This window comes from Triticum urartu, chromosome 4, assembly GCF_003073215.2.
Source record: "Triticum urartu cultivar G1812 chromosome 4, Tu2.1, whole genome shotgun sequence".
NCBI lineage: Eukaryota > Viridiplantae > Streptophyta > Magnoliopsida > Poales > Poaceae > Triticum > Triticum urartu.
This window is the reverse complement of record NC_053025.1, coordinates 234,429,722-234,457,303: the sequence shown is the minus strand read 5'-3', so window position 1 is coordinate 234,457,303 and position 27,582 is coordinate 234,429,722. Positions and strand designations below refer to the sequence as shown.

Here is a 27,582-nt window from a genome sequence, read left to right as displayed (position 1 = left end):
AGTTAAAGATCTCGAAATCTCGAAAGCCTAGGCCCCCATGTATTTTGGCATGCTATAGTGTCCCAAGATACCAAATATGATTTTCGCTGACCTCTTTTGCTTCCCCACCAGAAGGCATTAATCATGGACGTTAAGGGTTGACACAATCTTCTAGGGAGTTTAAAACAAGACATGGAGTACACCGGTACCTGCGCAACTGCTTTTTATCAAAACTTTCTTACCGGCTGATGACAATATTTTCTCCATCCATTCTTGTATCTTAGTCCACAAGCGGTCCTTTAGGTACTTAAAAGCCTCATTTTTTGTTTGTTTTTTCGGGTAAAAGCCTCATTTTTTGAAGTACCAACATCAGCAGGCATGTGAAGGTACTTCTCAGTTTTTTTAGATGTGTATTTTTTTCTCAGAAGAAGATTTTTTAGATGAGCAGAGTGCGTCACTTGTGTCATTAGGGGAGGTGACAATGACCTCGGCCCTTTTTTTTGGGACCAAAAATGACCTCGGCCCTTGGGTACATATGGGCTGTGGCTACTGATTTCGTCGGCTTCGGCTTCGGCTTTTATTTTCTTCCGACGGGCCACGAAGCGGTTCCATCGACTCTCTCAATCGAAACTCAGTTCTGCGTGGGCCGGGAGGGCTGGAGTGGGGAGCCGACGAGGCGGCAGCGGAGGGGGATCGCCGGAGACGGGATGGACGTGCCGTGGGTGCTGGTGGCGCACGGGTCTGTGACGGCGCTGGTGGTTGTGTCGTTTCTCTGTGGGCAGTGGCCCATCTTCGAGGGCACCTTCGTTCAGAGCATCAACCACTTCCTCACCTCCGGAGCCTACCGCCACTTTCTGTGCGCGCTCCATGCCTCCTCCCGTTTCACACTCACACCGCCTCTTCAGCTTCTCACTTAGTGAAGATTGTTTGTGCAGGCGGCTAGTGCAGGCGGCGTGCGGTACCGGAGCCAGGGATCTCGTGCTCGGCGTCGAGCAGTACTGCTGCGACCGCCCTAACCCTATCCTGCAGGTACACGTGGTGCTGAGTATCTATGTGTGTTGTAACGCGTGCTCATATCATGAAAAGTTAGGGTGTTTGATGTTGATGCTATGTTATGCGAGATTGTTGCTTGGGATTGGCCGATATGATATTGCTCTCTTATGCTGAGTTGAATCAACCAAGGTAGAGAGTTTATTGAATGAGAATGTGGTCGGTTGAATAGAAAGAGTTTGTCAGGGGTTTTGGGGCTGTTGATGATGAATGGATGAATGTTGGGCGATTTGGTGGTTGGTTGTCTACAGACAGTTATGAGATATGCTTTGTTGTGTAAATCTATTGCATTTTCTGCACAAATTGGACGTGCATCTAAATGTTGAATCAACCAAGGTAGAAGTTTATTGAATGAGAATGTGGTCGGTTGAATAGAAAAAGAGTTTGTCAGGGGTTTTGGGGCTGTTGATGATGAATGGATGAATGTTGAGGCGATTTGGTGGTTGGTTGTCTACAGACAGTTATGAGATATGCTTTGTTGTGTAAATCTATTGCATTTTCTGCACAAATTGGACGTGCATCTAAATGTTGCCAATTGAGAAGGGACAATGGAGTATTGAGTTGTGTCAGTTGTGTGAAATTTTAAGGGGTTCCATGCTTGGCTTATTTCTACATTTATGGTGTACCATTTCCATCGGAGAGCTGGTTTTGGGGTGGACTAAAAGTAATTGAAGAATGTCATAAGGGCATACTTGTTTGGGAGCTGGTTTGATGCATCTAAGCTACATGTGAATTGGTGCCTGGTTGGTGGGAAGCCTCACAAGTAATGGTTGGTCCATTTTTAGTGAATGGGCGGTGCTTTGGTCTTGTAGTTGCATGAGCATGTAAATTATGGGGAAGTGGGGAAGAGTGAGGGGAGAAAACAAGTGGAACTAGACAAAGATGAGCTGAGGGCTGGGTCACTTGGGGTGGGCAAATCTCATGGTCTAGTAGTTGAGCTGACTTAAGATCTTTGCACTGATTCAGTAGTGCATTATTAGAGTCACTACTATGAAATTATGATACATACATATAATGCACTTATCCTAGCAGTGCCATCTATAGTTATCTCTCTGTGTTTAATAATGAAATTCTTGTTTTGAACTGTGGAAGCATACCTGCAAAAACAAGTCACTACTTGGCATGGAAAATAATTAAATCACTGGTCAAATATGGAGCCTACTATTGTTTAGGAAGTTCTAATCTGTCCGCAGCAATAAGCTCTAAGCTTCTCCTCCTAATCATGCCAGCTGACTTTCAAAGTGTTAGATTGCCGTCTTTTCCGTTTATTTTTGTTTTTGGAACATAAGCCTGCCCTATTCCAATACTCTCTCATGTTCCTTATCTCTGCAACTGATTTACACTCCTTTTTTTTGTTTACTCTGGTTCCTCTATTTACTTGCTTTGTAGTCTTATAGCAGCATAACCATTAGGTTTATCAGAAAATTGCTTACTTATGCAACATCTTATTTGTGATTTTTCTTTTCTTCTTAACTGCAGGTTTTTTATGTTGCCATAATTGGCGGAACATATTTTATAATAGTGCAGTCATCTTTCAAGTACATTCCTGGGTATTACGTGAGTGTATTGCACAGGTATCTCGTTAATGTTTACCAATTTGCAAGACAGTTATTCCTTTGTCCATTTTTGGCAGTCAGAGATCTTGCTCTTGCAGGTACCTGAGCATTGTGGTTGTTTCTATTGGTGCTATACTCTTTGTTCTCACTAGCTTCTCTGATCCTGGGACTATTACTTCTGAGAACGTGTCTCAGTATGTATCTGCCTATCCTTTTGACAACATTATTTATGTAGAGAAAGAATGTTCAACATGCAAGATTACCAGGTATGCTATTTTCTAGTGATTAGTCATACCATGGCTAAATAATTTTAGGTGTTGTTGCCGTGCTTTTACTTTTGTGAATGATTGAAGAGAATAATTTTATCACGATAGTTTAGTAGTCTAACTGAATAAAGGTAAATCACACTAATTATTGTAAAAAAACACACCTGATTATTTTGGGACTTTTCTTGAGAGGCAATTATCTCACCAAGTAAAAATCAGATTTGCTCTATATGTTGGCTATTGTACTTGCATGGAATTTTAAAATTCTTTTACTTTCCGTCTGTCATGGATTTGATATGAAGCATGTTGTGGTGCGGTCAAGGTTTTGGAACGGACAAATTGTATCCTAGAATTTAAGTTGACAGAGCTCTTTTGTACTTGGATTCAGTAGAAGGTGTAGATATTATTTGATGGTACGCTGGTAACTGTGCAAGTATACTTCGTAATTTCGTAGACTAATTAACTTTGATTGATCCATCGTAAGTGCAACCGATAAACTATTAACTATTATTTTGAAGTTTTTATGAAGTTATGATCATGCACTCGTGCTACAATGTATTATAAATATGTGTTGTTCTCTTTGTTTAGTGTTGTTCATATCAATCTACTTTATTTGACATCCTAAGAATGGTTCATTATGCAGACCAGCTAGGGCAAAGCACTGTAGAATATGTGATAGATGTGTGGCTCGATTTGATCACCACTGTGGATGGATGGTACTTTTATTTGCTGCTTGATGCCTGATGGTATTTCTTTGGCTTGTTTATATCCTGAAATTTGTGTGTTGATACAGAATAATTGCATTGGGGAGAAGAATACTCGCTATTTTGTGGCCTTCTTAGTTTGGTGAGTTTTCTCTTACCTTTTTTCCATGTTTCTTTTCTTTTGGCTACATAGATAGTCCCAACTCCCAAGGATCCATGACTCCATTCAGTTATCATCGACAAACCCCATTGTGCTATTCAATTTTCTTTTTGTTTCTTAGCGTCATCCTTATTAGTACATGTCAGGCTCCTAATTTCTCATCCTCTTGGCACCCAATAGTATCTCTCAGTTACGAGCACCAACCATGGAGACATTAATAGATGTGACAAGCCCACTAGGTATTTCAAAGTAGATATATACGGCTGGCAAATTATTGGGAGCTAAAAGATTAAAGCGGAAAACATTATTGTTGAAGATGTGACTTACCTTCTAAATTATTCATAAATAATTTACCATGTACTATCCAAGTGCAGTTGTTTAAATATTGTATGTATGATTATGCCCTCCGTTCCAAAATATAAGGTTTATAGTCAAGCATGTGCATGTTTGACCAAGTTTTTAGAAAAAAATATCAATATCTAGAGACCGAATATGTATCATTAGATCCATCACGGAAAATATTTTTATATTTTATTTATTTGATTGTAGATGTCGGTATTTTATTCTATAATCTTGGTCAAACATACACAAGTTTGACTTGCACGAAAATTGATAAACCTTATATTCTGTATTTCTAGTTGTCTGCAGTTTGGGACAGTTGGGGCTGTAGTTCATTTTAATTTGTGTTACAGTCTGTTTAGGAAGATTGATCTGCTACTTGATTTTAAAACCTATAGTTATGCTGGCAATTTAATGTATTAGATCAATCTGTTCAAAGCAGATCCTTGCACTTTTCTTGCAACTTTACATTATTTATCTTTCTCCTTCATAACAGGCATTTTCTTTTATGTCTGTATGGAGCAATTATCCTTGGCTTCATTGTTGCTGGTGAATTGAAAGACAAGAAAGTTGTCTACATACTGACAGGTTATTATTCTGTCCGTTCTAAGAGCTCACACTCGTCTAACAGGAATGTCTTCTCATGCTACATTTAACCCTAACCATATGTGGAGGAGTGTTTAATCCTTTTATTCCGTTGTGGCATGATATGATAAAACTCGTCTAATAGAACTATAGGTGAAGTTTATTACTCCCTCCGTTCACTTTTGTAAGTCGTTTTAGACAACTCAAAATAGGCTGTTTTGCACATTTTTTCGAGAAAACGTAGAAGACCTTTGCGTTTCATTCCATTGAAAAGAAAGAGAGATCCAGCCTCCTAGGAGGTGAGTTTTACAATGTCATGGGCTGTTCAATGCACGTCCCAGGAGGTGGGCAGAACAACCCTTAGCCCCTGGGCTCCGGCACTGGCCCAACAGCGGGCCTCTTCTTTGATTCTATCTACTAGCAAATCAATCGAGGGTGTCGCATTGTCAAAGACGCACTCATTCCTATGTTTCCAGATCATCCATGGGACGAGCAAGGCGATGGACATGAGGGCCTTGCGATGCGTCGTCGGTGTTTGCTCGTTCGCTCGCAGCCACCATGCCATGACAGTGGGCTCCTGGACCGGCGCCTGGGTTGGCATGCGCAGCCAAGTCAGGGTGGCATGCCATGTTTGGCGAGCAAAGGGGCAGGTCAGGAGTAGGTGCTGGATGGATTCTGCTGCTTGATCACATAGGAGGCACCTTGGGTGATGTTGCAGGCCACGTCGGGCTAATCTTTCCGCCGTCCAGCATCGATCTTGGTTAGCCAACCAGTGGAAGAATTTCACACGTGGCGGCGCCCAGGTTTTCCAGACGAGCTTCCAGGAAGTGCATCGCGTTGAGCCTTCGAAGGTGGCCGCGTAGCATGACTGAGCCGAGTAGTTGCCGTTGGCCGTCCATCTCCAGAGCAGCCGGTTTGGGTCGTTCGACAGGGGGATGCTGTTGACGGTCTGCCAAATCATCAGGTATTGACCTATCTCGTGGAGGCCGAGGGTTCCCTGGATGTCACGCGCCCAAGCGTTCTGGGCCAGCCCTTCCGCCACCGTCCTCGACTTCCGTCGCCTTTTTGGGATGCACTGGTGGAGCAGAGGGGCGATTTCGCCGATGGACTTCCCATTAATCCAGCGATCCTCCCAAAACAGGGCCAGCCGACCGTCCTCGACTGTCATGGTCGTGGATGCAAAGAAGAGGGCGCGCTCCTCATGTGAGAATTGAAGGTCAAGTCCCTGCCAGGCGCGATCCGTGTCCACGCGAGCAAACCATTGCCAGCGCAGCCGGAGCGCGAGCCCGGTGCGCTCCAGGTCATGCACCCCAAGACCTCCATACTCGATGGGGCGGCATACATGTCGCCAATTGACATGGCAGTGTCCACCGTTGGCAACAGCGCGTCCAGCCCACATGAACCCCTCTGCATCTTCTCAAGCTTGCTTAAGCGTCTTCTTTGGGGGGGCAAGTGCAAGCATTTGGTGAACGAGGATGCCATTAAGCACCGACTTGACCAGGGCGAGGCGTCCAGCCTTGTTCATGAGCCATGCCTTCCAAGTGGGTAGCATGGCAGCCAAGGAGTCGACTAGGGGCTGCAGTTGGGCGGCCGTGGGGCGACGCGTCGTCAGCGGGATACCAAGGTAGGTAACAGGGAGTTGCACTACCAGGCACCCAAGCTGGGCGAGCACCATGTTTGCAGCAAGATCCCCGTGAAGGACAGTGGCAGAACTCTTGGCGTAGTTCACCTGTAGCCCACTTGTCTCCCCAAACAGGGTCAGGATCCCCTTGATTGTGGCCACATCTCCTGGCATAGCATGGCAAAACAGCATGACATCGTCGGCGTACAAGGAGATCGCCGGGATGCGGCGACGAAGGTGTAGCTGCTGTAGGATGCCAAGGTCGGTGGCGCGGCGCATCAGTCTGCCAAGGATGTCCACCGCAAGTACAAACAATTGCGGGGACACGGGGTCGCCTTGGCGCAGCCCGCAGCGGTGCCAGATCGGCGGACCAGGCTCGCCGTTAAGAAGGATGCGGGTGCTGGACGTCGATAGCAGTATTGCGAGCCACTCTCGGAATCGGTCTCCGAATCCGTACTGGCGCAGTACCTCGAAGAGGAAAGGCCAGGATAGGGAGTCTAAGGCACGCGTGAGGTCGAGCTTGAGCATGATCCGCGGGGCTCGAAGTTGGTGCAGCATCTTAAGTGATTGCCTGACGAGGATGAAGTTGTCGTGGAGACTGCGGCCGGCGATGAACGCGTTCTGGTTATGACTAACCAGGCTGTCCAACCTTGGGGCAAGACGTAGCGATAGAACCTTGGCGAAGATTTTGGCCACAAGATGTATCAAGCATATCGGCCGGTAGTCGCGAAGCTGGTGTGCGTCGGCGCGTTTGGACAGCAGGGTCATGAGGGCCTGGTTGAGCCTGTAGAATCCACGGCCTCTCAGCTCGTACAGCCGCTGGAAGACGTCCATGATGTCGTGCCTTATGATGCCCCAGCAAGCACGGAGGAATTCCGCGGTGAACCCGTCCGGCCCCGGAGCTTTGTTGGCGGGGAGGCGTTTGACAGCGTCCCAGACCTCCTCCACGGTGAAAGGCTCATCGAGGCTTGCGAGATCACCTGGGTCAATTAGCTGTTCCAGGTCCATGGTGACGTTACCCTGAGCGGCCGTGCTCAAGATGCCGTCAAAGTGCTCGAACGCCGCCCGCGCCATCTCGTCATGATCGGTGAGCACTTGCCTGTCCACGGTCAGGCTGAAGATCCGGTTCTTCTGTCGACGGTAGGAGCACTGTCGGTGGAAGAAGCCAGTGTTGGCGTTGCCTTCCTTGAGCGTGGCAATGCGCGCGCGTTGTCGGGCGATGGTGCGCTCCAGGGACGCGAGCCCGAGATACGTGAATTTTAGCTGCTTCTGAAGCCAATCTTCCGGTGCGCTGAGCACGCGCGTCTCCTGGGCCTTGTCAAAGCGTGCAATGAGCTCACGTGAGATGGCCAACCTATCCCGAATGTTGCCCGTTGACTTGGCACTCCAGCTAGTGAGGCTGCGAGCCGTGGTCTGCATGCGTATCATGAGGCGGCGGAATGGGTCCGGGTCATGCACCGAGCCCCATGCCGCAGCCACCGTGTCGTGGAACCCGTCAAGGCGCAGCCAAAAGGCCTCAAAGTGGAAACGTCGGTGCGCCGCGGGCATGGGGGAGCAGTCCAGTAGGAGCGGGCAGTGGTCCGACACGACGGACGCGAGGCAACGGAGGTGACACTCGCCGTTTGCCTCCTCCCAGTCCGTAGTGTAGAGCACGCGATCCAAGTGCACCAAGGTAGGCGGGGACTGCTCATTCGACCACGTGAAACCACGTCCGTTGAGGTAGATTTCCTTCAACGCGAGCTCGTTAACAAGGCGGCGAAATTTGCCCATCATGCGCCGGTTCAGGTTGCCGTTATTTTTGTCCTCATCGCGGAGGATCAAGTTGAAATCGCCGCATAGTATCCATGGTCCGGGGCAGGCCGCACGTATCTCCCGGATCTCTTGTAGAAACGCGATCTTGTCAGCGTCCGCTTGGGGGCCGTAGACAACCGACATCCACCAGGGCACACCAATGGTCGTGGTCACCTTGGCCGTGAGAGCATTTGTGGTGAACAATGGGTCCGTGATGCTCACCGCCCTGCTCTTCCATGCCAGGAGGATGCCACCGCGCGTCCCATGCGCAGGTAGGTAAGTGTAGTCGTCAAACTCCGAGCCAAGGGTGTCATCGTAGGCGGTCATCTCAGCAGAGGTGATTCTTTGCTGCAGCCCGACAATCCCGAGTGTGTGCAGGACCTGGACTTGTGCGCGCCTCTCAGCGGCGGGCGGTGACGCCGTCGAGGAGTTGGTCGAAGCCGAGCGGCCGCGGCGTGGCGCGAAGTTCAGGGGACGGCGCGGCTTCCTCCCCGGGGTTGGCAGAGCAGCGGAGATGTGCTTGGTGGCGGCAGCCAGGAACTCGCCCAGCGTGAGGGTCCGTGGAGCCGAATCACGAGCGCAAGGTCGTCGCATGGTAATGGGCGGAGAGGCAAATCTTCCCGAAGCCGAAAGGCTTGGGCCCTGGCGCGCACTAGCTGGCGTGCGGGGCTCGGCCTCGGGCCTGGTCGGCGTGGAGGTGGGCTGGGCCTGGGGTCGTTGCAGGATTACGGTCTGCGAGGCGGGTGGGCTTGCGTCCTTGTCTGGAGAGCGGGATGAGGCGAGGCACTCTTCTCCGCCCTCGTTGGCGCACGCGAGGGGACCAGGGGGTCGGTCGGCTTGGGCAGCAATGCCTGCGTCGTTGTGGTCGGCTTGGGCGGCAATGCCTGCGTCAGTGTTGGCATCACCCGCGGCAGGGATAGCCTGATCCGCCGCAGGGGTAGATGTGGGTGCAAGAACTCTTTGCCCCGACAAGCAGGCGGACCCCGGCTGTGAGTCTGGCACCTCGCTCAGACCGGACAGATCCCGACAACCCCTCAGATCATGCGAGCCGCAAATGGGCTCTGCAGAATCATCGCCAGGACCATGGGGCCTTGGTTGGGGTGGGACTTCCTGTACATCCAGCGGGTTTGCGGCCAGTGGCGGGGCGCCAGTTGTCCCTGTAAGCGGCTCCGTACCTGAAGCAGATGCGGACGCGCCCAGCGTGGGGCCGCCGCTAGCTTGCTCCGCCTGCACGGCCCTGGACTCCCCAGCCGCCTCATCAGCTTTGTCCCCAGCCAAAGTGTGTTTTGGCCTACGTTTGCCCCTTCCTTTTCTGGCTCGGCGACGTCGATTGGTGGGGCCAGACTGATCCCGTGGACTCGGCTGACCTGGCCATGGCGCCATGGAGCGTCTTCCAGCCAGTACGGGCGGCGGCGCCGCTGAAGTTTGGGGCGCCGGCCATGTTTGGTCGACAACCACCCCATCGGCGTGCGCGGCGCGGTTTCCGGCGCGCCACCCAGAGGAGTCCACAGCCATGCCGTTGGCGCGTCCTGAAGGCTGTGCCTCGGTGCGTCGGCGCTTGCGGCCGCGGCGGCGTGCGCGCCCAGCGCCGTGACCACGTCCCTGGTCGTTCCCGTCGTGCGCACCATCTGCGCCAGGTCCGCCTCGCGGCTGGGCGGGCGGGGGTGGGGCTCTGCCCCTCTCTGCGCGAGACAAGGCGATGGAGATGGGGTAGGTGAGGATCCTGATGGTGGGTGCCTCGGAGCTCAAGCGTGTCGGGATCTGTTCCACAATTTCCAGGACGGCGGCGCGGCGTATGCTGGCCGGGTCGTGGGTGCGCCTGGCCAACCGGAACACAGCCATGTCCGCCCTGGAACGGGTGCTGGGGTGGAGGCGCTCGATCCAGCAACTCTCCCCGAGTATGTGCTCAGCGGTCGAGAGGTGCCACACCTGAGCGGGGATGCCACGGAGCTCAAGCTCAACGTGGTACTCGAACTCGCTTGCGCCCGCATGGGCGAGCTTGCTCCAAGGGCGGACGGAGAGGGAGAATCGCGGTGATCTGATGAAGTGGTCGCCGTTGAGACGACGCATGGTGGTGCGCGAGTAGAAAAGGATCAAGAAGTCCTCCGGGTGATGGGCATGGACCGTGAAGTCACCATCAGCGAGCTCGAGAGAGCTGAGGAGCAGGTCAGCGACCTCTGCAGCGGAAACTTGCGGGCGGTTTCCGGTGATGGAAGCCACCATTGCGCGTGACAGAACCTCCTCCGCCTCCTCCATCTCGACAGAGTGTGCCATGATGACCCTCACCGGCTCGACCGCGGGAGCCAATGGTGCGGCCACCACCGGGGGGGGGGGGGGCGGGGGCGGCGGGGCCTGGGGAGCGCGCGTCCCGGCAGCGGGGCCGCTGCGTCTGGGAGAGGCGCGTGCTTGCCGTGCGGCTTGCCTTGCAGCTTCCCGGCTCTCAGGGGTGCAGGAGCGCGAGTCATGTCCGGACAGAAGGCAGTGACGACACCTGACCGCATTGGTGCAGTCGCGCACGCGGTGATGATGATCCAGGCAGCGGAAGCAGAGGCCCGCCGCTTCCTCTGGGGATGGGCTGCGTCGGCGGGGCCGCGAGGAGTTGGGCGCGTCGTCTTGGCGGGGGCGGCGGCGGCGATTCCGGCGTCGCGGCCGCTGGAAGCCGTCTGCATCCACCTGGACGCCCCGGCACGGTGCACCTCGGAGCGGGGGCCGAGACGGCTCGCGGCAGGTTGCCGTGGAGCGGCGATGGCCGGTTGCCGTGAGTATGCGACGGCGGCAGGGGCTGGAAGCGCGAGCGGCCTAGAGGTGACCGGCGGCGTGCGTGCGACGTCGCTGTACGAGCGCATCGAGGACTCGCCCTCCGAGTCGAACCAGCGGTCACCGGAAGACACGCGGTCGTCGGAGAGGGTCACTCGGGGCTCGGCAGGGTCAGCACTGGGGGTCACCATGGCTGGGGGGCAGGAGAGAGGAGGGTCACCGGCGGGGATTCACCGGCGACGGGGCTAGAAGGCTGGTGGGCTAGGAGGAGCGGGGTGGGAGGGGAGCGGAGAGAGCCATCTAAACTGACAGTTGTCTGAAATGTCTTCAAGGTCTTATAAAAGTGAACGGAGAGAGTACCATCTTGCTGATTTTTTGTCTTCTCGTATTTGAATATGAATGACTCAATACCTTCTGAGGAAAAGTTATCCAAATCATGTGACATAAATTATGGAACAGCTCATTTCACTTTATATTTCATTTAAGCATTATACTCCATCTGTTATTGTTTACTCTGCATATTAGCTTTGTCTCAAGTCAAACTTTGTTAACTTTGACCAAGTTTATACAAAAAATTATTGACTTCTACAATACAAGTCAATATTGTTAGAATCACCATTGAATATATTTTTTATTGTGAAAGTTTTTTCTATATACTCGTTCAAACATCATAAAGTTTGAATTAGGTTGAAACTAATATGCGGAGTAAATAAAAACGGAGCAAGGATATGTCTTCCTTTATAAGTTAACATTTTCTGTTTTCTAATTGAGTTGTCGTTGGAATTTGACAGTTTATTATGGCATTGATAATTCATTCTCTGCCCTGTTTCCCCATGTTGCACAGGTATGATAGAGGAATGAATAGAAATTTTTGAGTCCATCAGCATTCATTCAGTATCTAACCTAATTTATGGTCACTTTTGCAGTGGTTGCTTGCTGTCCATAACACACAGATACTTTTGGTTGTATTTTTGGGTATAATAGCGTTGCTTCTTGGGGGGTTTTGTGCTTATCATGTACATCTTTGCTTATCCAACACGACTACAAATGAGGTAACGCCTTGCCACACGCTTCATTTGAAAATTGCCAAATTTTCCATCATTTAATTTGTTCTTTTCTGAGGATATGCTTCAAAAGCGATCACCTGAATTGATCAATGAACCATGTTCTAAGTAGTTTTTGCGAAGTGGTTCTTTGAGTAGACAGGTGAGGAAAGTGAGATTTTCTTTCATTGAATCATCTTAACAATGTTGATTTTACGATGCCTCTTTCCAATGGAGGCATAGTGATAAGAATATGTTGAGTAACGGAAGCAGTAACCCTAATGAGGATGAAACAAGTTTGAAGCATGTTATTAATACAAAAATGACTTTCTGGATTTTCTTCTTCCAACTCATCTTGTGAAAATTAATGCAGACATTCAAATGGCAAGACTACATTTTCTGGATGAAAAAGGAGAACGCAGTGAAAGCTAGCGCATACACACTGAAGGCGAGCATCAACGCAGCCAGCAGCGAAGCGCAGAAATCGCCGCAAAGCAAATGGAAGACGTTCTTCTCAAGGTCGAAAACACGGGCCGAGGAGCCGGTCGTGAAGAATAACATATATGACGTTGGCTGGATCAGGAACCTGTGTGAGGTGATGGTACCTTTATCGGAGCGGAGTTCGTTCTCTTGCAAGAAGTCGGAATGAAGTGAAATGCTGTTGCAACTGTTGTATGACTTAACTGTTGTATATCCATGGCGTTGTAGAATTTTGGGAACATTTCCCCTCCCCCCTCATACACTGACATGGTGTTAGGGCCGTGATTGGAGCCAAAGTAATTAACTGTAGATGACAGTCTGTGCAAGTCGTTTTTGCTTGTATCATTCCTGAAGCAATAGTTTTGGCATTTTGATAACTTCATTATCTGGGCACTCGTCCGTTACCCGGAAAGCAATAAATAGTTTTGACATTTTGAATATTAGCATATGTACACCCTATTGTATTTCGTATCAACTCCTATATTCATGAGTAGTTGTATTTGTTGTGATGTCCACTTTGTTACCAGTATATGACCTTACGTGTATGTTATTGTCATGTGTTGGGGCGACTAAAGATGCGCTTCTATCATTAGCGAGGATTGCAAAGTCTTTGCTGTGGCTTGGACCGCATGTTGGGTGTTACACCACGTCGTGGGCATGTTGCTGCAACACATAATCACCGTCATCGTGGTAGAGGTTCTTGCCGCTGGACTCCTCGTCGGCGTTGGGATCGCTGTGGCTTTTGTTGTCATTGTCGTCCCCAGAACTATCTAGAGGATGGGCTCCCTGGCGTACATTGCATGGAACACTCTTATGTCGTGTTACGCTCGCCAATAGATATGTGAAGATCCCTCCCATCTGCCCAACATGTTCAAATGGGATAGAAGACACAAAACACGTCTTGTTTCTGTGTCAGAAGGTGAAAAAAGTCTGGAATAAGTTGAGTTTGTATGAGGTGATCAATAGAGCTTGTGTTGTTGACCGGGCGGGAGAGGCAGTTCTTGAATTTTTATTACTTATGCCCGAGGAAGAAATATCTGTTTTGGGACTCCAGAATACACGTGAATTGATCGTTATAACAGCTTGGTATTTATGGTGGGATCGATGTAAACTGGTTTATGAAGGAAAGTCTCAAGATGCATATCAATCTACGATGGGGGCCCGTGCTATAGCGGCAAATTATGTTAAAGCAAACTCCCCTAAGGCGATTAGTAAGAAAGGGGGATGGCTTAAACCTCCTATGGGTGTTGTGAAGCTAAACGTTGGTGCTTCTTTTGACCATGATCTGCTTAGAGGCACGGCAGGGGCAATCCTGAGAGATGACAAAGGAAAGTTCATTATTGGCGGAAGTTGGCGACTTGACTGGTGTGTGGATGTTCTAACGGCAGAAGCATTGGCACTGAGGTTTGGCCTTACCCTAGCACAGAAGGCGGGGTGCAACCGCCTTATTGTTAACTCTGATACTACGGAAGTGATTGACACGATGAAGAATGGAGGACAATCGGCGGGAGCGGGCGATGGCAGTGTTCGATGATTGCTATTTTATGGCTTGTGAATTTACTATTACTAGATTTGAACATTGTAATATGGAAGCAAATAAAGTTGCTCATGAAATTGCTAGGCTAGCGAGTTTCTCTGCGACTATGGATTGGTTTGAGGAGCCCATGGTTGATATTGTATCTCTCCTTATTGATGATGTAACTGTTATTTCTAATTAATAAAGCTTAATGTTTTCAGAAAATAGAGGATGGGCTACCTGGCGCGTTTGCCGCGGGGCAGCCTAAGACAAGTCAGCAGAGAGCATCCATGCCAGCTCCTGCGTCTGCTCGTCTTCGGGCTGTGGGGCCGAAAAGCTGATGGCGGTCGACCAGGAACACCAGTTTTGCCAGCATCCGAGAAGAGCGGTTAGATTGAGCATCTCAGATTATCCAACGACATGAAGAATTATGACATAAGACATACTTGTGCTATGGGTTGGTCTTGCTGTGACCGGAGTCCACCTTGTTGTTCGGGAATCGCTGGCTTTGCCTCTAAATAAAAGTGAGAGCACTCCTTTCATGGATTTGCCCCTGTAGAAGTTGCCCCAGATGGCCCGGGTGGCGTCATCCTTGCCATTTAACATCTACCACGCTGAGAGCCACGTGCATGACCCGAGGAAGTGAGCCACCTTCTTCCTCAGCTTGGTGACCTCCTCGGAGCCCTCGACCTCCAATAGTTGAGTTTGGACGCGGGGCGGGGGGGGGGGGGGGGGGGGGGGGGGGGGGGGGGGGGGGGGGGGGGGGGGGTCATGAAGGGCGTGGAGATCCCTGCCCGAGGTGGGTCCTCCAGTGGCACATCAAAATTATAGAACCATTCCTCCTACCATTCTTGTTGGTTTCAATGAAGGTTTTGTCCAGATATCCGAAACCTGGGATCTTGCTCATTGATGCACCACCACACTCATGTGTCTCAGGGCTGTTGGTCTAGAGCTTGACGCAACAATATTTGCACCATAGCCCGAGGTGCGACTCACAGTACATGAATGCCTCGCACACTGTGATGAAACATGCGATATGCAGAATGGAATTGGGTGCGAGATGCTGTAGTTGGCAGCCATAAATATGAAGGAGACCCCAGAGAAAGGGGTGGATTGGAAACCTGAGACCACACACGAGGTGGGGAACGAAGCATACCCGCTCCTTATTGGTTGCGTGAGGCTGGGACATTATGACAGACCAGGAGGCACCACCCTAGGAAATGAGTGCGGAGGCGTTTTCCGCTGGTGCCAGTTAGCTAGCCTCAGTCAGCCGGTCGAGCTGGTCCATGGTCGATGGCCTCCATTTCCCCTTTGTTAGGGAAGGGGCCTTGGGCTGCCCCACTGGCTTATTGCCGGTGTTCTTCGCCTTCCCACCATTGCGTAGCTTCCCTTCTCCGGCCATGTAGCCGAGAGTGGCTAGAGGCTAAAGGCGCTAATTTTTAGCAAGGTGTATGGAAAGGCTTGAGTGCTGGAGGTCTCGGAAGAAGACGAAGGAAGGAAGGAAGGAAGGAAGGAGGAGAGCGTAAAACTCCCCCCTCATTGCCGCCCTCCTTTTATAAGTAGGGCAAAGCTCGAAGCAGTGACAGGTTACCTGCACCACATGGAAGTAAATCGCCCCACATCCCCATGTTTATGCGTTAATTACACATGGGGATCGAGGGGGCAACCATTTAATCAGTGGGCATTTCGATACACATGATCTCTCTTGATGGGACGTGCCCTTGGTGGGTCCAACACCCACATCCGCACGCCATGTTGACCGCTAGGTTAAGGACGCCACGTTGTTTAGTGTGCTCATGGATAAAACAGATCTACGTTGTCAGGACCTGACCGAATAGGCATCAAACTGGGAGCGCGGGAATACTTCACGCCCATGGGCCTGCTTTGCGCGAAACATTTCCGACATGCATCTCGGTTCAAGTTCTTTCAACACATGCCAGAGACCGATGTGTTGATACTCGCCTCGGGCGCGGTACGACATCAAGACTTGACTACAGAAGGAGGCTTTCATTGAACCAGTTTCAAGACCGTCGATAGAAGATGAAGTGTAGCTCAGATGATCCAAGGTGCGTACAACTTTGAAGACCGGTTCAGGGGCTAATGATGGTGTCCTGGCTAGGAGGCCTCTTACCATGTCGGCTCTCAGCATGGTGGGCTAGGCCGAGGACCCCATGTTTGTTCCGTCCTGGCCACCTTGGGCAACCCATGACGATTACAAAGAAATTTAGAAATTTGTCAAACTCTGAAGAATTTGACGAAGATCAGAGTGAAGAAGTAGAAACACGAGGAAAAGTAAGTCATCACAGAATCAGAGTACATGCATACTGGATACGTAAGAGTGAAGAGCATGCGATCAGATAAGCATACAAGCATGAAGAAAATGAACCAAGGAGATGAAAGATAGCATGACGAAATTCGTCAGTTCAAATTCACCAGCAACGGAATTATGTAAGAGAGGGTGAGGAATTTGAAACCAGGTTGGCTCGGTGAAGACACAACAATTTGGTAGACTAGTTTTAGTTGCTGTATCAACTATACGTCTGGTTGAGGCGGCTGAGTCGCAACTCAGAGGACACATGATCCTCACCGTATTCCTCTTGAGCTAAGGTCACTTAGTCCTCGTCCAATCACTCGTGGTAAGTCTTCAAGGTAGACTTACAAAACCTTCACAGAATTGTTCACTGGCACACCATAATGAAATCTTGGTGTACTCAGAACTTGACGTCTAACTTTCTGGAAGAATGACAGTCTTCAAAGGTAACATGCGTCGGATCACATAGATCAATCTCTTCAGTGATGCTCAATTACTTTGGCTCTGGGTTTTTCCTCACTTATGATTCTCTCAAAGTCGTCAGAGGATGGGTTGATCTCAAATGACAAGTGCCAAGTTCTCTCGGAGCAGCCAACCAACAAGTGGTTTTGAGGGGCGACTATGTAACACCCCTGATGTAACTTTCCATATTTGTAACTCCAACTCTTGCCATTTCTATCTATGTGATATGATATTCCCTTCGTGGTTGGATTTTTCTCCTCGTTTTGTAGTTTGTTCATGTCATGCATTTCATCTCATGTCATCATGTGCATCTCATTTGCATTCGTGTTCGTCTCCTGCAGCCGGTCATTTTCCCCGTCGCCCGTTTCGTGATCCGACACTCCCACATGCACCCGCCACACCCCTCTAATCTTGTTTCGTGAACGGGAGAAAAACGGTCTCGAAATGGGTCGAGATTTGTCGAGTGGCCTTGGTACATCACCGGTAGGCCTCCTGTCAAATTTTGTTCCATTTGGAGGTCGTTTGATTCCCCAACAGTTAACCGGGTAACCGCAAAGGCCCCTTTCTCTTTGCAGCCCAACACCCCTCCATAACAGACCACTAGCCCATCTAAACGCCCCCATGCTCTCCATCGTTGGATCACGATCGTGTGGGCGAAAACCGCATCTCATTTGAACTCTCCTAGCTCCCTCTACCTATAAAAACACCTTCCCCTCCATTTTTCGCGGATGAAACCCTAGCCTCCTCGTCCTCCGCGCCGCCGGACATGTCCGCACCGTGCCGGTCATGTCCACCGGAGCCGTCCACGTCGCCCAGCCAATCCACGCGCGCCACCTCAGCTCCAGCCAGCGCCCCGACCAACCAAGCGCCGCCACGTCATCGCCCCCGCACCCACTTCGCCGCCGAGCCCACAGAGCCCATCTCTGGCCCGCTTCAGGCCGCGGCAGGCCCGATCCGCCCGAGTCACCCCGCGCCCCGACTCTGCGCGCCGCCACCGGACTTCGCTGCCTCGCCGCCGCCGCTCTCCGCCGCCGCCGCCTACTGTGCCCACCGGCGTCCGCCTCCGCCCTGGTGAGCTCGCCCTAGTCCGCCCGCTTTCCCTTCCCCACCTCTCTCTCACCCAAGGTTCCTCTCTCCCACAAGAACCTCGCCGCTGTCATGCCGCTTCTTCGCTGGAGTTAGCCGCCCTTCGTCGCCAGCCCGCCCGATCCGGTCTCCCCTCTGCCAGATCCGGCAGCCCCGACCCCAGATCCGCAGCCAAGACCCCGGATCTACACCTCCCCGCCGTGCTTGCGTCGCCGGAGTCGCCCCCGTCCTGTGGCTGCCGCGGCTTCGCCGTTGATCGCCGCCGTCGTGGCCTCTACTCGAGGATGAGAAGAGGTGCTCGTCCCTCTCCGCCCATCGGCCGCGTGGGCCGGCCCAGCTGTCTCGTCGGCCCGCGTCCTGGTCTAGCAAGCTGGGCGGCCCAGCCAGCCCCGCCCCGCATCCAGCACAGCAGGCCCAGTTGGCCTCTTCCTTTCTTGGGCCGAGCCCGCAATATGAGCGCCCCCTCTATTCCTCGCCCAGTGCGTGACTTAGCTATTCTGTGCTCAAATCTGTTTTTCACTAAGTCCCTGCTCTTATCATCATATATGCATCTTGTGGCTGTTGTACCTCGCAAACCATGCATCATATGAACATGTGTTATATATCAAAGTTGTTCTACTCTTCGTGCTCTTTGTGATGGTGGTGGTTGCATTCATGTTAGAGTTCATATTGCCATGTTAATCATCGTTGCAAAAGTGCTATATGATGTTGTCTGCTGGGATTTAACAGAACTTGGTGATTTGTTATTTTTATTGCATTTTGTGTGTGCATCCTATGAGCATGATGTCTACATGTTTTATGATCTGCTTCATACCATCTTTACAGTGGTGTAAGCCTTGTATTTTTATGAGCTATGTGGTGACTAGCACAAGGATGCAAAGTAGGCTATGTAATGTTGCTGATTCCAGACAGTGATTTTGCCAAGTCCTTTTCCTGTTACATTTTGATGCTATGTAAACATGTTGCTACCATGAGATCCATGCACATTTTGAGATAGTTCAGTAAGAGTGTTTTGAAGATGTGGTATTCCTCTATCCATTCATGCATCTGGTTGTAATTATGGAGTAGTGTATCATGTCATTACCATGCTCTATTTTGCTAAATATTGTTCCTGGCAGATTGTTAACATGAGATTCAGTTTTGCCATGTGTTTTTCTGGTGACACATGTACTCTATGAACTTTCTCTTGCCATGTTTAGCTTCATGAATATTTCTACTTCATATTGGTTACCTTTTTATGTCATGAAATGCTTTTTGGTGAGTGGCATGAGCTTGCAAAGTTGCTATCATGAATCTGTTCCTGCCATGCTCTGTTTTTCTTCTAAGTATGAAACTGTTCATATAACTTGCCATGTTTGCATGGGTGTCACATTATTTCCCGTGCATCTTAGGTTAAAGTTCAGTAAGGGAGTTTTGTTCTATGACTTTAGTACTAGCATGCCATGCCTTTTTTTGCTATGATATATTCCTGTAGCATGTTGTTTGCTAGCTCTAAACATTGCTATATGATGTTGTTTTGACATGTTTAGTATTTTCTCAAGTCTGTGAATCTGTTATCATTTGCATTTTTGCCATGCTATTTTGAGCTTGTTCTAGTGAGTACTAGCAGGAGCTTAGTATTCATTATTTGTAGAGCTTCATGTGTAATTCACTTCCATGTGCTTTGTTGCTATGTTGGAGTGCTGTAGCATCGTTTCTTGTTGCATTCTAAGTGCTATGATGCTGTTAATCGCAGATTTGCATCATTCTTGTTTTGCTTGTCACTTGCAAACCGTGCATCCGTTTCCGGTGATCCTTATATCGGTTTTGACCAAAATCACCCCATCTTTCCAGCAGCATACTTGGTTTGCCAAGCTGATGCCTTGATCATATTTTCCCTTCCGGAGTACCCATATGCATTGCACATCATATCTTGCATTCCATGCCATGTATTGCATCATGTTGCTTGTGCATTGCACCATGATTGATAGTTGTTCCATTGCTTGTGTTCTTGCTTTGTGTAGAGCCGGAAGATGAGTTCGTGAACGAGGAACCTGTTGAGTATGCTAACGAGGATCAAGCTTTCGATAACTCTGAGAACTTTGCACACAAGATGATCATTACCCTCGATATCACTTCTATCTTTGCTTGCTAGTTGTTCGTTCTATCGCTATGTCACACTACCTACCACTTGTTTATCATGCCTTCCATATTTCCATGTCAAGCCTCTAACCCACCTTCCTAGCAAACCCTTGTTTGGCTAAATTACCGCTTTTGCTTAGCCCCTCTTATAGCGTTGCTAGTTGCAGGTGCATTGCAGGTTGTTCCATGCTGGAACATGGATATGTTGGGATATCACAATATCTCTAATTTAATTAATGCATCTATATAATTGGCAAAGGGTGGAAGGCTTGGCCTTTTGCTTGGTGTTTTGTTCCACTCTTGCCGCCTTAGTTTCCTTCATACCGGTGTTATGTTCCTTGATTTTGTGTTCCTTACGCGGTTGGAGTTATGGGACCCCCTTGACAGATCGCTTCGAATAGAACTCCTCCAGCAAGGCCCAACCTTGGTTTTATATTTGCCTAACAACCTATAACTTTCTCTTTGGGTCGCGGACCCAAGGGTCATCTTTATTTTAACCCCACGGGCCAGTCCTCCTCTGAGTGTTGGTCCGAAACGGGCAGCCTGTGGGGCCACCTCAGGGAAACTTGAGGGCTGGTTTTACTCGTAGCTTGTCCCATCCGGTGTGCCCTGAGAACGAGATATGTGCGACTCCTCTCGGGATTTGTCGGCACATCGGGTGGTCTTGCTGGTCTTGTTTTACCATTGTTGAAATGTCTTGTAACCAGGATTCCAAGACTGATCGGGTCTTCCCGGGAGAAGGAATATCCTTCGTTGATCGTGAGAGCTTGTGATGGGCTAAGTTGGGACACCCCTGCAGGGTATAAACTTTCGAGAGCCGTGCCCGCGGTTATGTGGCAGATGGGAATTTGTTAATATCCGGTTGTAGAGAGCTTGACACTTGACTTAATTAAAATGAATCAACTGCGTGCGTAGCCGTGATGGTCTCTTTTCGGTGGAGTTCAGGAAATGAACACAGTTTGAGTTATGTATGAACGTAAGTAGTTTCAGGATCACTTCTTGATCACTCCTAGCTTCACGACCGTTGCGTAGCTTCTCATCTTACTCTTATTTGCGTATGTTAGCCACCATATTTGCTTAGCGCTTGCTGCAGCTCCACATCATTACCTTATCCTACCCATAAGCTTAAATAGTCTTGATCTCGCGGGTGTGAGATTGCTGAGTCCTCGTGACTCACGGATACTTCCAAAACAGTTGCAGGTGCCGATGATACCAGTGCAGGTGATGCTATCGAACTCAAGTGGGAGTTCGACGAGGACCTTGGTCATTACTACGTGTCGTTTCCTGATGATCAGTAGTGGAGCCCAGTTGGGACGATTGGGGATCTAGCAGTTGGGTTTATCTTCCTTCTCATTTGGTTGTCCGTAGTCGTACTATGAGTGTATTCTGATGATGTATGACTTATTTGAATATTGTGTGATGTGGCGAGTGTAAGCCAACTCTATTTATCCCTTTCTCGTTCTTTACATGGGATGTTGTGAAGATGACCCTTCTTGCGACAAAACCACTATGCGGTTATGCCTCTAAGCCGTGCCTCGACACGTGGGAGCTATAGCCGCATCGTGGGCGTTACAGACTATTTATAGCTAGGGGCAACCCGACATGAATTTTCATAAATTCCCTTCTCTGATTAGACCGTTATCAGGATAAGGATTCACTCGACAGTTGGCCCGCGACGCAACAACGGTCAAAATTTGAACTCTAAAATTCGTCGAGGCACTCAATTTCCTCACGATAGGCAGATCGCACTGGCTACTCCTAACTCCTCAGCCTGACCAAATTCGTCAGCGACCAGATGAACTTCATCACTATCGCTAGCAAATGTGTCAGTTGTTCTGGAGATTTCCAAAGGCTTCGCTCAAAGCGGCTTGGATTTGTATAGGTTTGAGCATCACTTTGTAGATGTGAAATATGTTTCACCTAGACCCCCTTTAACAGTACGGTTTTTCCTAGGACTCAAATAAAAAGAAAAGAAACTATGGATACAAAGTCTTCAAGCTTCCAGTCTTCACATCAATTTTTTCAAAGGTCGTACCAATTTCATCACCAAATTCTTCACTTAAAGAAATCCATTTTTATGGGTCGTCTTCCATGTGTTAAACCAAACCTCCAGGGACTCTTTCTCCTATGTATACTCACAAACACATTAGTTCCTCAACCTATTTGTCTTGAATACTCCAAAACCACTAAGGGGGCACTTGATGCACTTACAATCTCCCCCTTTTTGGCGATTGATGACAAGTTGGTTAGGCTTTCAAACAGGAGTAAAATAATTGAAGTGTAAGTACAGAGTTTGAAGAAATTGGTTACAAGATATTGAAGAACTCCCCATGAAGATGTGCATATGGAGAATTTGCTTTGGATTGCAAATGCACATGGCAGGTTGAAATTGTGGAGATCTCCCCCTATATCTTGGAATCCAATCATGCATGATCAGAAGATATTTGAAGAATATGAATGCATGAAGAAAATTAGTGTCTGACGAAATTGTGCATGCATGAGCAAATATATTTAAGATCAGAACATTCATATCAAGTGTAGCAAAAGAGTCAAACGACCAATAGTTAATAAGTTACAACTCATCAAAGAGGAAATCCAATAAAGTTCAAGAGTTGCAACTTAAGAAAAATTAGCCCATATATAGACCTGCTTGAAGACTAACTCAGACTTCTCCCCCTTTTTCATCAAATGACCAAAAGGAAACAAAGCCGAGGACTAATGCCCCTAAAGAATATCATGGTGAAGTCGAGGGAGCACCAGCATTGTCGGGGTCGTGTGATGTAGATGGACCAACAACAGTGTATTCAACAACTTCATTTTTATCAGTCGTGCGCGATGAAGACTCTGAGCTCGGCATAAGAGGGGGAACTTGGGTTTTCTTGAAGTTATTCCTTGGCCGTTCAGCCTAGTCAAAGTTCATTTGAAAGTCCATAGCAGCAAGTTCATTTGAAAGTACATAGCAGCAAGTTCATCATCTGTCTTGAGGTCTGAGAGGATGGCCCAAGTGCGATGAAATATCTCATGGACATACTATCAGTTCTTGCGGACGACATTGTGCATCACAGTCATGTTGGCTTCAATGGCAGCAAACTGACACTTAACCCATCAGTGATTTTTGTCAAGTTTTTGGTGCAGGCTTATGAGAAACTCACGGTCCATCATGACACGTGGTGCATCAGGCGAGGAAGATGGCCTCAAAGCTTTTGCAGCAGTGTCCTGGCTAGCAGTTTCATCAGTTATGGAGCTTGAGATAGGTTGACGAAATTGTCCATCAAGAGGACGAATTCCTTCATCAATGATAGTATTGCCCTTGGCAGGAACTGTGGACAGACTACTCAGAAGAACTTCTACTTTAGGCAGATAGGTTAAGTGATTTTGACAATCAGCCTTGTCGTGAATTGAAGACCAGGATCTAATGAATCTCATGATCCATGGAGCATATAGCTTCAAGTCAAATGGTGACTGTGCCACTGTGACCAAAGTACCGATGAAGAAATCGTGAATGTTGATGGGAGTACCATGAATGATGTGGAACAGGAGATTCTTCATAACTCCCACAACTTCTTTAGTATTGGAGTTGTGACATTTAATGGAATTGAGGGTTTTGGACAGAATGTGATATACTGTTCTTGGCACATATAGCAAATCCTTCACAAGGAAGGTTGTCCTTGGAGCTTCTCCTTCAGCCATAGGCTTCATAAGCACTTGCATCAGGTGGTTCGGCAGCTCCGGTTCTTCATATATTTTCCTTGTTTCTTCATGGGATGGATCAACAGAAAGAGCATGAAGAACTTCATCAACTGGTGCTTCGTAATGAGTGTCTTCACTCATCCAATCCAGAGCCCATGTTGCAATGCCGTCAGCGTTGCTAGAGAAATGCACCATAGTATAGAATTAAAGAATAAGCTCTTCATTCCAGTGGTAGACGTCAAAGCAGAAGTTGAGTAATCCAGCATCATGAAGAACAACCAGAACATGCCAAAATCAGGGAATAGACTCCATATCCACATGAGGAATATGGCAATGCGGGAATACTTTGTTCTTATAAAACAGAAGAGAGGCATAGTAATTAATCATTGTTCTCGGCTAGAAGCATAGGCGTCGAATCTCAACTAAGTCATATGGGGACTCACCAATGAAGTTCTTTTCTTCGAAGAATTTGGCATTGTCGAATTGAGGCCGCCTGAGGACTTTGCCAATCTTTGGCATGACAGGGACATGTTGAAGATTGTGCTTCTTGGGACGAACATCAAACACTGGTCGTGGAGACCCAATGGAATCATTTGGATCAGACACTGCAAGATATCTAGCAATTTACTCAGTAGTGGCAGTTGGAACATTATTAGTGTCTGCTGAAGGAATTGAATATGCATGAGATGGAGATGTATTGACAACATCAACCATCGGATCATCTTGAGCAATTTCATCAACTCATGTAGCTGGAATTTCTTCATGAAATGTTTGAAGAAATGATTGCCTTTCCTTAGAGCCTGTATGATTTCTTCAGTGCGCACAGGCGAATGAGGTAATTGCATGAGAGGAGTGGTGACAGGTGAATTAGGGTGAGCTGCTTCCCGAAATTCATCATGTAGAATGGGCATTGTAGCACCATCAATATCCACGTCCTCTCCAGTTGCTTCACTACTTCCAGATGAAGTAGCATCTTGTTCTTCAGTCAACGAGCGTGTGAGGGCTTCCGTGACAAAACTTGGTGATGTTGGGAAACATAGTAGAAAACAAAAAAAATCGCACCTACGATCACCAAGATCAATATGAAGATGCATAACGGCTTGCGATCAACGATCATTACCAACTCCGGAGTGCAGCGAAAGAAGAAGAGTCAGTGTAGATTGTGCTCGAAGTCCCTTGAACATTGATGACGATCCCGCGAACCGCCCTCGAATGATCCCTCAAACCATAGACCGAAAGCACGACCTCTCTACTTGGTTGCAAGCGTACACTCTTCACGATCCGGCAGCGCTTCACTGTCCAGAGCTAATCATCACCGGACACTGGGCTTCTAATATGAGGATTAGAGGTGGTTAGGGCGGCTAGCTCTAATTAGTCTAGGACCAACTAGAACTAGAACTAGATCAACTAGAAGAGGCACCCAAAACATGTTATTCAAAAGGGTGGAAAACATCTAGTATATATAGGTTTAGGCGGGAGGAGAGGGCAGCCACCAAGGGAGGGAAGGAAACCCTCCCTTGGTGCACCGGCCTAGGGGGAGGGGAGTCAAACCCCCACCCCTAGTAGGACTCGCCCCCCCCCCCAACAAGGAAAGGGGGGGCACCTCCACTTGGGCCTTTATGGCCCAAGTCTCCTATCCCCTCTTGGCCTTTTAAGGCCCGTTGATATTTAATTAATATATAAAATACCTTCAGAGCATTATATATATAATTTAACATCTCTGGAAAAAATTTCCACCTATATATAATTAATCGGTAATACCCGGTATTACCCGATATTCACCGAAACCCTTCCGGTGACCCCAAAACGCTTCCGAAACCCCTCGAAACTATTCCAGATATTAATGAAACTATTTCATAAATATATTCTCATCACTCCCATTCCACTAACACTCAGCAGATCATGGTTACCTTAAGCTTGTGACCCCATAGGTTCGGTAAAGCATAGACATGAACGAAACTCCTTTGTTCAATGACCGATAGCGGAACCATGGACATCCATATCGGTCCCTATGATTACATGAATGATATTTGAGTGAACCTTTCGTTATCATGTGACATTCCCTTCACTTCGTGATACTTTACAAAACCCGGTGTGCATCTGTATCCTCCTGGCTCATCACCATGCCCACTATACCGTTGCTCCCATTACCGGTTTTGTTCTTCTTTGTAGTTGACGTGTTCCGGCATCCCCGTGATGTAGTAACCCGTGTTTGGATAGACGATGATGGATCCCGTCACACCGAGAGGGCCCTAAGAATATCACTCCATCATCAGAGGAGCAAATCCCACTCTCGAGTTATTCGTTCACTTGTCAAACTTTCCGGTGAACCTGAAAGTTGTCGTTATGATCACCTTGTTACAGATGATGTTTGAGCAACCCCAAAGTCCACCATCTGGTAGGAAGTAACTGAGACACTCTCAGGGTATGAAGAACTGAAGTACACATGCTAACACTCCGTGTTATAATAAATGATTTCAGACGATATGATCACAAAGTATAACATACAAGATTGGGTCGATTAAATATGATCGTTCTTCTAAGTTCATACCCTCAATGTTGTTTTAGGACTATTGTCAGCGTTCTGGGATCGAGGGTGAGGGAGTCCTGGATTAGGGGGTCCCCGGACAGCCGGACTATATCCTTTGGCCGGACTGTTGGACTATGAAGATACAAGATTGAAGACTTTGTCCCGTGTCCGGGTGGGACTCTCCTTTGCGTGGAAGGCAAACTTGGCAATTCAGATATGTAGATCTCCTCCCTTGTAACCGACTCTGGGTCACCCTAGCCCCCTCCGGTGTCTATATAAACTGGAGGGTTTAGTCCGTAGGACAACAACAATCAGAATCATAGGCTAGCTTCTAGGGTTTAGCCTCTACGATCTCGTGGTAGATCAACTCTTGTAATACTTATATCATCAAGATCAATGAAGCAGGAAGTAGGGTATTACCTCCACCGAGAGGGCCCGAACCTGGGTAAACATTATGTCCCCCGCCTCCTGTTACCATCCGCCTTAGACTCACAGTTCGGGACCCCCTACCCGAGGTCCACCGGTTTTGACACCGACATAGGTGCTTTCATTGAGAGTTCCACTGTGCCGCCACGATAAGGCTTGATGGCTCATCTTGTTGTCAAGGACAACATTACCTCGGGGGGAGCCCTGGCTGTAGGACAAACTCTCCGACTAGGCGTCTTCGACATGACCTCCCGTTCGGCCGTCGCACCGACTATGACTTCTCGGGTCATAAGAAATAGCCTCCACGTCGGCTCGGGATTCGCCGAGCAAATGGATCCAATAGAGCTCTCTTCATTGAACAAGCTCTTGGATCGCATCGCCGCCCTGGGAGTCGCAACAGACTATGATTGGATCGGGCTTAAACCCGACCAAAGGGAGATTAACTCTCTGCCGGTCACCCATCAGATAGCGGTGGTGGAGGAGCAATGTAGCAATTCTTCCTCTATTTTGAGGACAAACTATGTCCGGATTCCCGAGCTCTCCGAGACGGATACCCGTTCACGAGAGGACATGGCCCAAGCTTCGAACCTAGAATCAAACAGCGGGCCAGAACTATTGGGCAACATCCCGGAGTCCGAACTGCCAAGCTCGGAAACTCCTCCGCCCCTGGGTCTCAGATCGGGTCAGGGTTCGGACCTAAATCTGCCCACCCACCCAGACTCAAGTGATCTTTCCCACATTAGACAAGAGCCCCAAGAGACAGTACATCACTATTGGGCCATATTCCTCCTTGTAATGAGCAAGGTCAAGGACTGTCGTGAGGAAGACGCAATTTCATTCTTTTGCAAAAATTGCACGGACAAGGGAATCCTCAACGCCATAAGTCGTTGTGACATAGCACACTTTGCTAACTTGGCGGCCACAGTACGGAAGTACTGTGCGATGGAAAGTGCCTGGAAAACCCAAACAAAATTCTGGGACCCTCCGGCTCTCACTAAACCCCCCGTCCGAACTAAAAGGGTGTACTCTCGTAAGTCACCCGATCCAATTACAGAGAAAAAAAATCCCACTACAGGGCGTAGAACTGTATTGGAGGGATGGCTCAATGG

At 48.8% G+C, this 27,582-nt stretch overlaps 1 protein-coding gene across 2 annotated transcripts; it reads left to right on the top strand.

The window, feature by feature from the left end:
* Nucleotides 1-534: 534 nt before the first annotated feature.
* LOC125551374 (probable protein S-acyltransferase 17) lies at nucleotides 535-12,771 on the top strand. 2 transcript variants are annotated; one of them, XR_007302495.1, is made up of 10 exons: nucleotides 535-835; nucleotides 915-1,008; nucleotides 2,509-2,603; nucleotides 2,684-2,851; nucleotides 3,495-3,567; nucleotides 3,645-3,697; nucleotides 4,551-4,642; nucleotides 11,600-11,652; nucleotides 11,735-12,014; nucleotides 12,225-12,495. XR_007302495.1 is itself a non-coding variant. In XM_048714573.1 (10 exons), the coding sequence occupies exons 1-10, from the start codon at nucleotides 687-689 to the stop codon at nucleotides 12,498-12,500; spliced, it is 1,179 nt and encodes a 392-aa protein (XP_048570530.1). In that variant the 5' UTR covers nucleotides 535-686; the 3' UTR covers nucleotides 12,501-12,771. The 2 variants fall into 2 exon arrangements, 1 of the variants encoding a protein (XP_048570530.1); XM_048714573.1 differs by having other exon boundaries at nucleotides 11,735-11,860; nucleotides 12,225-12,771.
* The last annotated feature ends 14,811 nt before the right edge of the window (nucleotides 12,772-27,582 follow it).

Coding starts and splice junctions, on each gene's coding strand:
- LOC125551374 (XM_048714573.1), top strand. CDS start 687: ATGGACGTGCCGTGGGTGCTGGTGGCGCACGGGTCTGTGACGGCGCTG. Junction 836..914: donor GGAGCCTACCGCCACTTTCT/GTGCGCGCTCCA, acceptor TTGTTTGTGCAG/GCGGCTAGTGCAGGCGGCGT. Junction 11,653..11,734: donor TGTTTCCCCATGTTGCACAG/GTATGATAGAGG, acceptor TCACTTTTGCAG/TGGTTGCTTGCTGTCCATAA.